At 39.0% G+C, this 16,202-nt stretch overlaps 1 protein-coding gene and 1 long non-coding RNA gene across 2 annotated transcripts in view; one reads left to right on the forward strand and one right to left on the reverse strand.

Moving 5' to 3' along the window:
- Positions 1-16,202, reverse strand: part of LOC306911109 — a 33,445-nt gene that overhangs the window by 15,508 nt on the left and 1,735 nt on the right. The window lies entirely within an intron of this gene.
- sap30l (sap30-like) lies at positions 1,233-11,915 on the forward strand. Its single transcript, XM_079486329.1, has 4 exons — positions 1,233-1,916; positions 2,449-2,571; positions 8,156-8,254; positions 10,298-11,915. Exons 1-4 carry the CDS (start codon positions 1,731-1,733, stop codon positions 10,424-10,426), a joined length of 537 nt encoding a protein of 178 aa, XP_079342455.1. The 5' UTR covers positions 1,233-1,730; the 3' UTR covers positions 10,427-11,915.

Consider the following 16,202-nt stretch of genomic DNA (forward strand, 5'->3'; position numbering starts at 1 on the left):
CTCATAATAATGACTTAGTATCTCATAATAATGACTTAGTATCTCATAATAATGACTTAGTAAGTCATAATAATGACTTAGTATGACTTAAGTATCTCAAAAAAGTTTCTCATTATTTTGAGATACTAAGTCATTATTATGAGATTCTAATTAAAAAAATCCCAACCCTGGCGGAAACGAGCTTCCATAGATTTGCATTTCAGTCAGTGAAATAAGTATTTCATCCCCTACCACCCAGCAAGAATTCTGGCTCCACAGATTGGTTATGTGCCTATATGGACCACAGATAAGTCCTGTCACTTTAAGAAAGTACTCCTAAGTCAGCTTGTTATGTATATAAAAGAGGCCTGCCAACAGAATCTGTATCCTTCATTTCAACCTCTCCACCACCATGGTCAAGACCAAATAGGTTTCAAAGGATGTCAGGGACAAGATTTTAGACCTGAACAAACCTTGAATAGGCTACAGACCGAAGCTTGGTGAGAAGGAGACAACTGTTGGTGCAATTATTTGGAAATAGATGAAATACAAAATAACTATCAATTGTCGTTGGTCTGGAGCTCCCTGCAAGATTTCCCCAGGGGTAAAGATGATCACGAGAACGGTTAAAGATCCGCCCAGAACTACAAGGAACAAGCTTGTTGATGATTTCAAGACAGTTGGGACCAACTATGAGAAATGTTTGACCTCTTGACTTGCCAAAAAGGGTTTCTCCACCAAGTACAAAGTTATGTTTTGCTCGGGGATCAAATACTTGTGTCACTGACTGAAATGTAAATCAATTTATAACCTTTATATAACATTTTCCCCTGATTGTTTTAGATATTCTGTCTCTAACAGCTAAATAAACCTACCATCAAAATAATGGACCCTTCATTTCTATTGTGAGCCGACAAACTTACAAAATCAGCAGGGGATCAAATTATTATTTCCCTCACTGTATGTTTTATTTACAGAATAATTAGATCTTCTTGTAACATTAAAATAAAAATGGTCTTTCTTAACAGTTTATATTCCTACGAAATAAAACTACACTAACCGAGAGTCTGTGCATGTCTTGGTTTTCTTTTAAATGAAAAGTTTAGGAGCAACAGGCAATGTATTACAAGGAAAAGACCATTGGACGTTTACCTGAAATCACTCTTACAAAAACGCATAAAACAGACCTCTGATCTGACGTGAATATCAGTTTGCGTCGAAAGTTATTGAGGCATCAATGAAAGCGTGTTTGTGGAGTACTCGAGTCATGTTCGTGTTATCAACTGTGCAGTGGCAGACGAGCAGGAAGTGGAAGTTGATTGACAGGCGTGTCAACCAACCGAAATGAGAGAGGGAGACTCAGTTGTCCGCCTTTGTCAGTAACGAACCAATAGGCTTTCGAAACTACAACTTCCGGTTTGTTGCAGGACATGTTTCATTGTACGTACATTCTGTTGAAAATGAGCTCGATAGTCGCTGGATAGTTTAAAGCGGTTCGGATTTGCTGATTTTCACGGACGCGTTCGTATTTTATTTGTGTGTGTGAGACCGAGTTCTGCGGGACTTGCGTGATTTTCAGCGAACGGGATCCAAAGTGTTGAAGGGACTCTGCTTCTGAGGAAACAAGCCCCGGTCCTGAACGCATCACTCGGCGAGCCGTTCATTCGGCTCATCTGAACGCACCACACACGGCCCTACGCCGGTTTCAACAAATCTGTTTCCCTTGACGGTTTCTACTGGATCTGTCCGTCATGAATGGGTTTAGCACGGAAGAGGACAGTCACGATGGCCCTCCTGCCCCGCCGTTCTTCGGTCAGAGTTGCTGTCTGATCGAGGACGGGGAGCGCTGCGGCCGCTCGGCTGGAAACGCCTCCTTCAGCAAGCGTATCCAGAAGAGCATTTCACAAAAGAAACTCAAACTCGACATCGACAAAAGTGTAAGCGTCGTTGTAAATCTGATGATGAGATTGAATTACGTGTAAAGAGTAGCTAGCCCGTTGTGGGTTGACGCTACACCCTGACGCGACGCGTGCTGTTAAAATCTGAAAAGCCGTGTAACGTTACTCGGTGTAACTTAAATGTAGTTCGATCACCTATCGGCAGTCTCATAAACAAAGTCTTTGATTGGTTGACGGTTTGCCAGTGTCACGATTCGATTAATCGAATATAAACTTTATACAAAAGGGATAGAATAAAATAAGTAGTGCTGTAATTCGTGGTTTCCGGTCACGAAAAGCTCTGTTTTGTTGATGAAACTGTGGTGATGTTTTACTATAGTACTTTTTCTTTCAAGTTCTCAAAAGAAATGAAGCTTTTCAAACTGGTACCGAGTGAACCACAACAACGTTTTCTTGCTCCAATAATCTAAATTACATTCTTAAAAGCAGAAACACTGTTGTAATTCTACGGTTTAATGTGTAAAGAAAGAAATCTAGTGCACGTTTAATATTTACAATTTCTATCACTCAGGTTCGACATTTGTACATCTGTGACTTTCACAAGAACTTTATCCAGAGTGTCCGCAATAAACGCAAGAGAAAGACCAGTGATGATGGTGGCGAATCACCCGATCATGATGTCGAAGTCCCTGAGGTTAGTAAAGCCATCAAATGGTTTCTGGTGCTTCGTGGTGGTATTGTTTGCCTGTGATGGATGTCAGGTCTTTTTCCTCAGGTCAGGTCAAAATAGGTCTTCAGTGGTGAAATAAAAAAAAGCCTACTCTTGAACTGTGAGCCTGATGCTGACAATATATCCAAAATAAACGCAAAGAAACATTTTATTCTGTTGTTATTATATAGTTTTACAATCTCTTCCAAATTATATATTGGCTATCAAATTATCTGACATAGATATAAACCGTCACTTTCACTATCCTCCTTCTAGCCTTTGCAATTTTTCCACTGGCCTTCATTGATTTAAATTTTCCAGACCTGATCATTTTTTTAATACATACTAACAGTATTAAAGGACATTAAAAAGTAAACTAGTTTCTATATATAGACGTTCTTATTTTCACCACAGACGACTAAATTAAATTAACAACAACTTTTGATTTGTTCTGGTGTAACATCTCTCCTGTATAATCTACATGCTTTTTATAGGTATGTGTCAGTTGACGCTTGTTATTTACGTTGGTATGTGTCACTGGTGTTTGTGTTCTTCTTTACTCAATCAAGGCTGCGATGTCTGATCTCTTCCATTGAGCCTTAAAGGGATACTTTACTGCCAAATCAAAATTTCCCCATGTTTTACTCACCCTCAAGGCATCCTGACTAAACTCCTAACCTAAATATGGTTTTCTTCTTAAAGAATAATGCAGTCGGTGTTATAATGCCATGTATTGGGGCCAGGCTGAATGGCAGAATATGCCAATAACATAAATAATAAAATGTCAACCGTAAGATTTTTCTATTCCACGTAATGTAAATAAGCAAACGTGGTTAACACTCCCTGATGCTTGCCGCTTGAGTGCTTTAACGTGCCGTTTTGGGAGACGCGTTTGGAATAACCAGAGACTCGCAGTGCGAAGATAATTTAGATTAAACCTAAAGACGGTGTCGCAACACACTAAAAGTGCGCATCTAATAGAGAGATCTACAGTACAAACGCCATGAAGACCAGTTCAGAGGTGGAAAGTAACAAATTACATTTACTCGCGATACTGTAAGGAGTTGTTTTTGTGTACTTGTCGTTTTTTTAAGTAGCTTTTAAATTCTGTAATATGTGATGTATTGTTTTTTTTTGTTTAAAATCACATCCTTTACAGAGTAAAAAAAAAGAAAACATTGCAAGTAAAGAAATGTGACCAGAAATCACTCCAGTGAATGATGGGCGCAAGTATGAGTTTGCGCCAATACCAGAAGAGCAATGTAGACAAAGTTTTCGGTAGGAGTAACTTTTCGGTAGTGCACCTGTCCTAAAGGTGAAACCACGTCAAACTCTGACTGCTGAAGACAATGATGTAAACCCCTGGCCATATTTACGCAACCATTTCAGCTTCAAGACATTATTATGGAGCGCAAGAAAGTCACATGGAAATATGCTTGCTATTTCATGCGTTTTGAAAAGCCTCACCAGCAATGCCGTAAAAATGACCGCGTTGCCAGATCACATTGTTGAAAAGAACAGAACTTTATTAACTATATAATGTATCTGCAGCTTCATAAGAATAGACTAAATGACAAATGCGAAGCTCTTAAAAATATGTAAACATGGCAACACCGCAAAAGCGCGCTGTGAAGCTCTGAACATAGACAAAACACAGCATCTCTGTGTATTTTTGTTCAAATGGCCAGTCTTAACCAGTCTTTGGCCTAAAACAGCAGAGATGTATCAAACAGATTAAACTCTTGAGATTCATGTTTCTTTTTCAACGCCAAAATGTTGCCATGGTAACGACCCTGTTACAACTGTCAATCATCACATTTACTCTCATTCTATACAAACGTTAAACCCTGCGGCGAAACGATGTATACGTGGTTTTACTACTGAAACTGTGTACCATTGATCATTTATTAAGAAAATAAGGCTTAAAATATTTTTTAGCTTTTGAAGAAAATGTATATTGATTAAATAATTGTTTAGTTAATCTTTCTGCAATATGATTTTGTGATATTTCTGCAAATCAAGACAAAAAAATAGTTTTGTTGCAGTGCACTTGTAACCCAGTTTAATATATAAAATTTGACACTATCACTATTGTTGGTGTTCCGCAAAAGAGGAGAGGTCTCCCTCCTGCTTTTAAAAAGTAACTAAGTAACTTTTGCTTTGATTAAAGTTTAAACAAGCTACTTTTTACTTTTACTTGTAGTTTTTTTGACTGGTAATTTTACTTAAGTACAATTTCATCATAGTATTAATACTTGTATTTGAGTATAACATGTTTGTAATTTTTAGTGTGAAATAAAATTACTCATTCCATGAAATCGATTTTTGGTTGTTCCGCCCACCCCACCACATATCATTTTACTTCCAAGTGGTAGAATGGGAGTCAATGGGTGTTGACTTTTTGAAGCTCCAAAAAGTGCATCCATCAATCAAAGCACTGCTCGACACGGCTCCGTGGTCTTAACAAAGGTCTTCTGAAGCAAATCAATGTGTTTAAGTGAAATATCCATATTGACAGCGCTATTAATATTGACAGTGTTGATGTCTAGCTTCCATCATCTCTCGAATGCGTGTGAACCAGAGGCTTGTTTTTCCGGCATTTGACGCACATGTGTTTCGTAAGTTCCGGTGACAGACACTGCATTTTTAGTTTAGTTCCAATACGATAGAATCTACTCTAGTGTGAGCTTTTTTCACCGTCATTTGGCGTCATTTACTCAAGATGAGTAGGGGAACCTGTAAAACCATTCCGGTTTTGGGGGTCGTCTCATTGTTGCCCATCTTGTGCACCTGTTGTAAATTCATGTTTTATTAGTAACCCTGTATGCATCGAGTTTGTTTGTTTGTGTGAGTGGTTTAAAGGTGTAAGCGCATACTTAATTTTTATATTTATATGCAAGTGTTTTATATGCGTGTGTGCTTTAAGTTTACATGCATATTGCAAGTTATAGTATAGTATGTGCTGGAGGTCTTCTCGGGTCCAAAGATCTTTACCCTACCCGAAATGACCCGAATCACTTTTTACCCGACCCGAGACAGACCCGATAACGTTTTTATTTTAAAGCCCCGACCCGAGACAGACCCGATAACGTTTTTATTTTAAAGCCCCGACCCGAGACAGACCCGATAACGTTAGACCCGAGTCCGACCCATCGTATATATTTTTTAAACCCGACTAGACCTGAATGTAAACCGACGTGTATTAATGAAATTGATATGGCAATGAACACGTTGATCCTCTTGTTTTGCTCTGGCAAATTGCGCAAACTGAGGCTAAATGGGTTGTGCCAGTTTTAGCTGAATCAAATCTAAATAAGTGAGACATGGCAACCACTCGCGCGAACATTCTGTCTCAACAATGTGTTCCAAACCGCGAAGTACTGAAATGTGCGCGTCTTTAAATATCTACTTCTGGTTGCCTGGTGGAAGTATGTTGTTCCTGAATACGATGTAAACTACATCGAGTGCAAACCCCTGAGCGTTGGAAACTTCGGGATTTCAATTCTAAGGTGATTTCAGATCACTGCGACTTTAGGAAGATTTGCATGGCTTTCAACCGATCGGCTGAGGGTTGGAGGAGAGTTGGTAACTACACGCACACACACAAGCGACGCGCTGTTATTGTACAGGATAGTTCGGGTCTTCCTCGGGTCAATTAAGAAAAACAATTTTTACTTTATATTACCCGAGACCCGAAGACACTAATAATATACCCGACCCGTGTCCGAAGCTCCCGTGAATCTTTTAGACCCGAACGGGTCTCTGGCCGGACCTCGGGTTTTCGGATCTAAGTGGACCTGTGAAGACCTCTAGTATGTGCATGTATTTCACATGTATTTGCTTGAACATCCAATAGTATACCTATATATGCGAGTAATTTTCTATACTGTATGTCAATGCACATGTTTTATACAAACCCCAATTCCAATGAAGTTGGGCCTTTTGTAAAATGAAACTAAAGCAGAATACCGTGATTTGCAAACCCATATTTAATTGAATGCACCACAAAGACAAGATATTTAATATTCAAACTGATAAACTTTATTGTTTTTTTTTGCAAATATTCACTTATTTTGAATTTGATGCCTGCAACTCGTTCCAAAAGAGCTGGGACAGGGGTATTTTTACCACTGTGTTACCTTTTCCTTAAACAACACTTTATAAATAATCTATAACTGTAGATGAAGAAATGCCTCAATTCCTTTGAATTGCACGTTGAGGAACGTTGCTCTTAAATTGTTGGAGTATTTGCTCACGCAGTTGTTCATAAAGTGGTGAACCGCGTTGTGAATGACTGAGCCTTATAGGATGCTCCTTTTATACCTAATCACTGTTTCTAATAAACTCGTTCACCTGTGGAATATTCCAAACAGGTGTTTCTTGAGCAGACCTCAACTTTCCCAATCTTTTGTTGCCTCTGTCCCAGCTCTTTTGGAACGTGTTGCAGGCATCAATTTCTAAATGAGTGGAGATTTGAAAAAACATTAAAGTTTATCAGTTTGATTATTACATATCTTGTCTTTGTGGTAAATTGAATTAAATATGGGTCTAAAAAGGTGCAAGTCACTGTATTTTGCTTTCAGTTTCAATTTACACAATGTCCCAACTTCATTGGAATTGGGGTTTGTAAATATATTCATATGCGAAGTCTACATTATTATTATTATCTTAATTCGGTCTTCCAAACTTTTTAATTGCGTCAGTTGCTTTTGATTGATGTGTGCGAGGGATAGAGACAGGTCAGAGACTGGCATGCTCGACTTCATCTGGCACTGTGCAGACCGATCTTCATATGACATCAACGTTCCGTGAGATCATTTTAAAAGCATGCGAAGCACAGTAGCAGTCTGTTCCTATTGGTCTGCCCAATGTGAAGGAGGTCGAACACACACCTTGGAGACAGAGAGAGTGCACAGGCTCTGCTCACTCTTTTCCTGCAGTCATCACAAACATGTCATCTACACATAAATCGCATTTAATGATCCTTTCTTTTACGCCGGAAAAGTCCTAGATGTTTCCTGTAATTTATGTTTGAATCGTCAGTTGATACTTTGAGGCCTGTTTTCATAGACGAGGTTTAGCCTTAGCCAGGACAATGCCTTAGTTAATTTAGGCTATTTAAGTCACTTTTATTAAAATGTCGTGGAAAAAAGAAAAATTGCTGATGTGCATCTTGAAACAAAACAATGGCACTGACCTATTTGAAGATATGTCAGGGCAAGTTATCTCGGTTTAGACAGCTCAAAATCATGTTTAATCAGAGATTATTTAGAATCAGTTCTAGTATGAATGACATTAAGGCTACTTGTTAGTAACTTTGTAAGTACTTCTACATTTCGTTGTCAGTAGTTTGTTAAATATTAAAATAGGCCACTAGGACTTCCCTTTACAACACATTTTCTCAGTTACCAGGCCTTTCTATGATTCATACATACTGTGGGTATCAGAGTATAATATAAAATGGCCTGATAAAACATTAGATATTCACTTTTTATATACAAATTGGACTAGGCTCAATTGATTAAATCAATTTATTGGTTTATTCATACATGTGTTTTGTTTTTGTCAGGTGGATCTGTTCCAGCTGCAGGTGAACACACTGAGACGTTACAAGAGGCACTACAAAATCCCAACAAGACCTGGATTGAACAAAGCCCAGCTTGCAGAGGTATGATTTAAGCCTACTGGCTTAAAGTGATAGTTCACCAAAGAATGAGTCCTCAGAACACAAATTAAGATAGTTTTGAAGATAGTTTTGCTGAGGTTTTGAGAACTTTCTGATCCCCATAGACAGCAACGCCACCAGGGCAATTTATGGTCGTGTGTAGGACTTTAGCCTCTATGCCATAGGCAGCGAATAGTTTTTTGTTTATACTTGTGCGTTGTTGCACGTGTCTACCACTAGTCCTCAGTGTCCATGGGCGTTTTGCTAGTGTAACCAAGACAAGAGCTGAAGAAGCAGCAGCTTGTTGTCTACGCTGTCGGAGAAGCTAAAGCAGAGACAAGGGGGAGGCAGCTGGATTTTGGAGGCACGTACATCGTTTGCGGGCCACGCTGTGCTCCCTACAGTAGCTACGTTTACATGGACACATTTTGTCAGTCACACTCTGTCAGATGGACGGATCCAATCGTATCGATAGTATTTTGGTATAAGCAATTATTGCATTAATGCCTCCTTATGACAATTGGCGAAAGCACATGAAGCTGTTATCTGTCATATGCCAGCCAGAGTGTTGCATAAAGTCTAACACACTGTCTGTGCTGTGTTGCTTATGTTTATCGAGCAGTAAAAATGCTAGTTCGCTTACCCAAAACATTTTGGCGTGACCTATTTGTCAGATATGGAGACCCGTACCAGAAATGTGACATTTAACCCATCCAGTGAGGAATAAACATGTTTTACATGTCCCATCAAGCGGATGAGAAGGCAGTATAGGGGATGACTGGGCAGTATATTCAGTTACCGCTGTGAATATGAACAATCTTTTGACAACCTTTTAGTCTGTAGTTTTGTGATCCTCTCCAGTGCGGGCTTTCCTCACCTGCAATGCTCGTTCAGAGGTGCAGGGATCTGCGTGTGTGTATAAATAAAAAGCTAATTTTCGTGTATTTCAGAAGTCAGATCGCTTCGTAAAGCTGTTAAAAGGCAAGCCGAAACTTGTGTTGAAACGCGCTGTGTGAGCGCTTTGATGCTCCACCCGTTTTGCAACACGCATCTAATAGAGAGTGAAGATTGATGAAAGACTGTACATGCAGTAAAAACACCAGTCATATACTGTACTCTCATTTTTTTGTGCACATATTCTTCATACTTAGACATTATGTAAAACAATTATCTTCCTACTGTATACATATGATATAGCCTAGAAGATAAATATAAATAAATCTGATTCATCTGATGTCTTCAGTGTATTTTCATTTGAACAATTACATCCCAAATAAAATAGATTTTCAAAAATATAAACAAGAGATTTTAATTCTGATTGAGGCTTTTAAATGGAGCATTTTCATTGACATTGGACTTGAAAAAAAATTACAATCGGAATACAACGGTCCACCATGGTAAACCAATGTTGCGTTTATGGCCAGAAACATCACAGCTAAATTAAAATCACAGTTCAAACCCTTGTGATGCTCCTGTTGCAGGTCATACTGCAAGTCATTCAAAATGTAATGTTGTTTTTTCTGGCCCTTTGGTGTGAACTCTGTCATGTTCATATTTGGGAGTGTTGTATTTATGGCCTCAAGCATAGAAAAGAGTCTTGACTATAGTTTCAAGGTAAATATAGTGTCATTGACATAAAAGTGTCAAGATGCCAGCTTGAATAACACATAACAAAGTTATTTAATAAATGAGAGGCCACCATCAGGTCTAAATTAACGGGTAACGTTTATTTATAACTTGAAGTGGGCTGGGAGTCATTTAGAACATCTTAATTTGATTTAATATTTGGGCTCATGATCAGAAAAAAAATGTGTATGTGCATTTAATAGGTCTTGTATATTTGCGCAGAAAATTATGTAAACTGTTATTTTCAGCTGGCTTTTGTTCCAAAGCAAGTTGACGTTTATGTTTACATTTGCTATAAAATTTTATTTATTTGTAACTTGTAAATTCTGTTGAGCATGGAGTACTGAATGCTGAAACTATGTATTGCAAAAAACTTTATACAAATAAATGTTAGTTTAATTCATGTCTTCTTCTTCCCAGACTGTGAGCCGCCACTTCCGGAATATTCCTGTTAATGAAAAGGAAACGCTCACATATTTTATTTATATGGTAAAGAGCAGTAAAAGCCGACTGGACCAGAAATCAGATGGAAGCAAACAGGTGGAATAAGATTCACACAACTCTGTTCACAGTGGTTCCTTGTAGACATGTATCTCAAATTGGCTCAAAAGTAACTTTGGACATGCAGATGATCAAGTTCTTGTTGGAACACATATGTATAAGTCTGCACAATGTGTCTGATGTCACGTCACCTATGGGAGTGGAAAACTAGTGTTACTGCCGTGAAGTGCTTTTTGTTGTTTTTGTCTTGTAGTGCTTAGCTGCTTCAACTTTTGTGCCAAACTTGTGCAAAAGAATAAAAAATACACCACCTAGAATTGAGAATTGAATGTTTAAGGGATAGTTCCCCCAAAAATTAAAATTCCGTCATGAATTACTCGCTTTCTAGTTCTTCCAAACCTTTTTAAATTTCTTCTAAATTGTTCTGATGAACACAGAAAGATATTTGGACGAATGTTTGTAATCAAACAGATCTCATCCCCCATTCACTGCCATAGGAGGAAAAATGACAATGGTAGTCAAAAGAACTGCCCCAGAACTGTTGGATGTCCTACATTCTTTCAAAATATCATATTTTGTGTTCAACAGAACTATGGTAGTCAATGGGGTCCAAGAACGGTTTGGTTAAGAGCATTCTTCCAAATGTCTTTCTGTGTCCTCATCAGAACAAAGAAATGTATACAGATTTGGGACAACTTGAAGGCGAGTAAATGATGACAGCATTTTTTCATTTTTGGGTGAACATCTTGGTTATCTTAGGATGAAAGCATGATAATAACACTGAATAATAGTGACTTTTTGTGCTCAAATGTGGTTCCTTTTGTCCTCTAGTAATACAATTACAAGCCTCCCAGCTGACAAATACAAGCCTGAGCATTTACTTGGAACTAAAATATATTTTCTCTGAGTTTGTTTCAGCCACTCTTGCTTTGTGTAAAACATTTTTCTTTTACAGACAGCTGTATGGTTGCAATATATAGCGTATTTGTAGATTGTGCTGTTAGTTTTCTTGCTTTAATATCTAAACATTATTTGTTTTTTGTTTTTTTTAAGCTTTCTTTATTTGAAATAAGACTAAATAATGTGTCAACTATTATTTTCATGAATTATAAAAAAACAATGGACAGTTGTGCAACTATTTAACTCTTCTGGCCATTTCACATTATCACTAGTGTAGTAAGCTGTGCCAGTTTATAGATAACAGAAACGCCTAGTTATATTTCAGTATGTCTGATAACAATAGAAATTACATATCTATAATTGACATTTTCTTGTATTTTTGAGGCAAAGTCTATTCTGACAATGTTGAGCCACCTGCACAGCTTACCCTGAAGGATCTGAAACACTTCACAAATGCTTTCTTATATAATTTATGGCTAGCCAAACTATTGACATGATTTTATATGTTGGCAAATGTACCAATATGTATGATAAATATTTTTAGATGTGAATTAAAAGTTTGCTTTCACATAATCAATTTTGCCTGATGTGTAGGTAATTTACTCTGACATGCATAAAATCACTGTGTTTAGCTCTGAAACATTTCTCATGTGCATCACCCATCTGTCTATAAGGGATTTGAATATATGGTCATTAATGGACCCATTTCACACTTCTACGGTGCGGAAGATGTCATCGTTGGGTAAACGTTCAAGGATTTGCCAACAGATGCATGAAGATTTTTATCGTCTTGTCCAAATGGGTTCATCAACTGATAAAACAAATATCAGGAAAGGCTACAAGAACTTTCTAGAGGGTTATTTGCACAAATACGAAGGTAAAACCATAAGATTGTTTTTTTTGCAAGGGTTAGCCATAAACTGACTCCTTTTGGTTTTAATGGCAAAGTGTCATATTGTCTAACACAGGTCCTATATATATTTAAATCCTCAATACTAAAGATTTGATAAGTTAAAACATCACATAAAAAAGTATAGAACCTTAACATTATACGTCTCCTCAACTTTCCTCATTCTGAAAGTATCAAGCTTTTACTCTCATATTCACCACGTTAGACACAACCCCAAAGGAGCTGTTCCCTTCCAATAATACATTTATTGACTCAACTTCGTATTTGTTCAGGTAACACTCAACAAAAGAATTATAGGATTTCTCTAGTTTTGTTTTCACAGTTGATGAATTCATCTGGACAAGGACATCAACGTCTTTTTTTTAATTGAAATGTTATAAATGTTGTAAGCACAAAGTGTGACGATATAATTAACAGAAAAATATAATAAAAATGCTGCAATTCAACAAAAATAATTTGAAATTTAGCTGCTTGCCACGATGAAAACGCATACATCTCAACAGCGCCACAGTTGTGTTTACCCAAATATGACGACGATGTTTTTGTCTACATCATATAGATGTAATGCGGTTCGCATCAAACGGGTAGTATGGGGTATGGAATTAAATGAGTGCTGGTGTCAGGTGTTCTTTTATACTGCGGGGCGGGTTTATCATTATGGACCTTGGCAGGACGATGGGCAAGGGTCCCCAAGGCTGCTCTTTGCGTGAGGCCCCACCTTAATCATTATGCTTTACTGGAAAAACATATGTAGTGCCATACATGGTCCACACGTAAATATTAAGGTGAACTGGCCCACATTAAGACATCAAAAACTAGTGTTTCCTCAACATTCTTTCAAGTGGTGGACCATCACATTAAGAAAATTACCAACACAACACATACTGTTGGCAGAATGAGAAATTGAACATTACAAACAAAACACACAAGCAAAAGGCCCAGGCAGTGCATAGAAGCAGCACTTTAATTAAGGCACTACAACCAAAACTAACATCAACAGAGATGTAAGCGGATAAATGAAATTACCCTCTGCCACCACAACTACCAAACATCATAGTAACCAAAAAAAGCACCTTGGCTGTAAAAATTATTACAGATGATTAAATCTAGTAGCAGAGTTATTGCAAGGGATTTTCAGTGCATATGATACATACTGTATATCCTTTGTTGAAACCTCCTTAACGGCACGACAAGTGCAGCCCATGGTTGCTTAGCTACCGCAACGGAAAAAATGCTGTTTTAGATGCGAAATGTGGCCCCTAAAAACCCCTTGGTGGATCTTTACGGAGACACTAACCACAGTGCAATACACCAAACTGAGAGTAAAACATATACATTAATAAAAACCAACCTGTATAAATGCGTAATTGTGGATTAACTTCCCTAAATACCTGCTGCAACAGCTGGGATCCTGCAGCAGGTGCTTTAACCGGAGCACTGATCTTAGCCGCTGCATGCTTGCAGTTCTCCTGCTGCTACGTAGGTAACTTTTAACCTTTGTTATTTTCCATTTTTATGCAAAATGGTGACAAAATTACAATTATTGACATGAATTGACCAGCAGCTGATTAGACATGTGACCCAAATGTCACATCTATCCAATCACCTGCTTTTTACGTTTTTTTATGGGCCAATGAGGGTCTTTTTTGTTCGCGCTGAAGTACATTTAAAATAAAAAATCTTACTAGCCTGCACACATGCGCCCCCTAGGCTGCAGCCTACATAAGCCTATGCATTAATCCGTGCCTTTTTACAACACCATCAGTGGAATGGATAAACATATTTTATTCTGAATGGCATTCATTTGGTAGTGAATTTAGGCCTGATAATTATTTACCTGAACAAAACTTGTCAATTGTGCTGCAGCGAATCTATCATATTAATATCTCATCACTGTTTTAAGGCTTTTGTGTTATCTCTAGTTTACTGTGAGTCTGGCTGTTTGACACTGGATTAGGGTGATTAAAATATGAACATTTTGTGTAAAGTCTGCTTCAAAATAAGTTTTGTTGTAATACACTTTTGTATTCACACTAGGTTTCTGTTTATGTCCTTTGCTTATTTCATCACAACTTTTATTTTCAGATATTAGATATTATACAAGTTGTCTATTAAAATACTCCACAGGGTTTCCTGTGGCTCAGTGGTTAGAGCATGGCACTAGTAACGGCAAGCTCATGGTCCCAGGGATTGCACATTCTTAAAAAACAAATGTATAGTACAATGCAATGTAAGTCGCTTCGGATAAAAGTATCTGCCCAATGCGTAAATGTTAATGTCTCTCCTCAACCACCACCAGTGAGCAGCATCCACTTGGATGATGCGACGGCAACCACAGTACTTGTACAATGGCGCCAGTGCGCTCACCACACACCGGCTATAGGTGGAGAGGAGAGAGAGGTAGAGCCAATTTAGGAGGCCATGATTGACAAGGAACAATTAAGGTAATCTGGCCAGGACACCGGGGTTACACCCCTACTCTTTACAAGAAGTAGCATGGGATCTTTAACGATCACAGCGAGTCTGGACATCAGATTAACGTCTCATCCGAAGGACGATTTTGACTGCCGCGAATTAAAGGAACAGAACAGTGCGTTTCAGGAGGATGAATATGTGACAAATATTATTTTTTTAAATCGATTCATTGATGAATTATATTACTCCCAAGAAACACAATTAAGATGACGAAACAGGCAAAATAATAGCGCTTTAAATTGCCATGGTGGCCAACGGTCAAGAATCTTTACAGGGACACCATTCTCCTGTGGGATGATTGCTATCCACTCTTCATCAAGGTAGCCCATGTTCAAAGCCATTTGAATTGTGGCGTGGACATGCTGTCAGTGGAAGGGATTAGATATCTCTTTGATACACACTCCCCTTGGGCCAAAGGTGCCATGACCAACCACCAGCAAATTCAAGAGAGAGACCCCATGACTTGTATTTCCTTGAACTGGTCTCCAGTTGGGTACCGCTATACTTTTAGCACCTCCATGACTGATTCCATTTAGATGGGAACCACTTTTAAAATCACAACTGACGTATCACTTTGTCTGGCAGTAATAAGAAATGTGTGTTTCCCAAGAGAATTCTCCAGATCTGAGATTTACTACAGATGCTGAAAACTTTTACGTCTATCCATCATGAAAATCTGTCCCTTGACCTCTGGTGCCGGGATAGGAAGGAGAACGCTGCCACTAGTATGCAGACTCCGCCCGGGTACGCCGTTTGCGGAGGTTATCCAAGCGCTCGCTGGTCTCGATCAGGAGCAACATCGAGCCCTGCTGGGCCTATAGGGAGAGCAGGAGAAATGGTTTAAGGATGACCATGAGTTGCTTCAAAGCTGGATTGCTCGAGGTGAGAAAACTGAGGGAACACCACTGGCTACAACCCCGTCCTCGCTCTGCTGCTCCACAAGAAGGGGCCGCAGGACAACCCAAGGCTTTCATTGAGCTCTTCGAGCAGCTCCGCCGTGGTGGGGGGCTGGCTTGGAGAGGCAAAGCCCGGACCTTTGAGGTCTGATTCAGGGGAATGGAATGCGTATGAGAGTGTCCCTCGGCACGCAAAGATTTCCCCTGGAGCAGTCTCGAGATGAGTCGCTCAAACACGCGTTTTGAAGGACAAGGCTCTCCAACCTGCGCGACCGCTGGCCCACCGGTACTTTGCTATTATAAAAGAAAGTTTGTATCAAGTTACCCAAGACACTCAATCAAAGGAAGATATAACATAATTGGTCGTACCAAGGAGTCGTCGGGAAATGTGTTTCCAGGCAGCTCCTTCTAATCCAATGGCCGGGCATGCAGCACAAACAGCAACACACATGCCCAGACATCCCTCACCCTAGACACTTCCTCTAGCTCTTCTGGGGGGACACTGAGGCGTTCCCAGGCCAGCCGGGAGACATAGTCCCTCCAGCATGTCTAAGGTCTTCCCCGGGGTCTCCAAGCCACCCTTTTCCGACTGAGGACCATGGCCTCGGATTTTGAGGTATTGATTTTCATCCCAGTCGCTTCA

Source organism: Barbatula barbatula (genome assembly GCF_947034865.1).
Source record: "Barbatula barbatula genome assembly, chromosome: 22".
NCBI classification, from domain to species: domain Eukaryota; kingdom Metazoa; phylum Chordata; class Actinopteri; order Cypriniformes; family Nemacheilidae; genus Barbatula; species Barbatula barbatula.

Bases quoted from the DNA above. Each gene is read 5' to 3' on its own strand.
- sap30l (XM_079486329.1), top strand. From the start codon at position 1,731: ATGAATGGGTTTAGCACGGAAGAGGACAGTCACGATGGCCCTCCTGCC. The intron at 1,917-2,448 runs GTAAGCGTCGTT...TCTATCACTCAG, and splicing joins AACTCGACATCGACAAAAGT to GTTCGACATTTGTACATCTG. The intron at 2,572-8,155 runs GTTAGTAAAGCC...TGTTTTTGTCAG, and splicing joins ATGATGTCGAAGTCCCTGAG to GTGGATCTGTTCCAGCTGCA.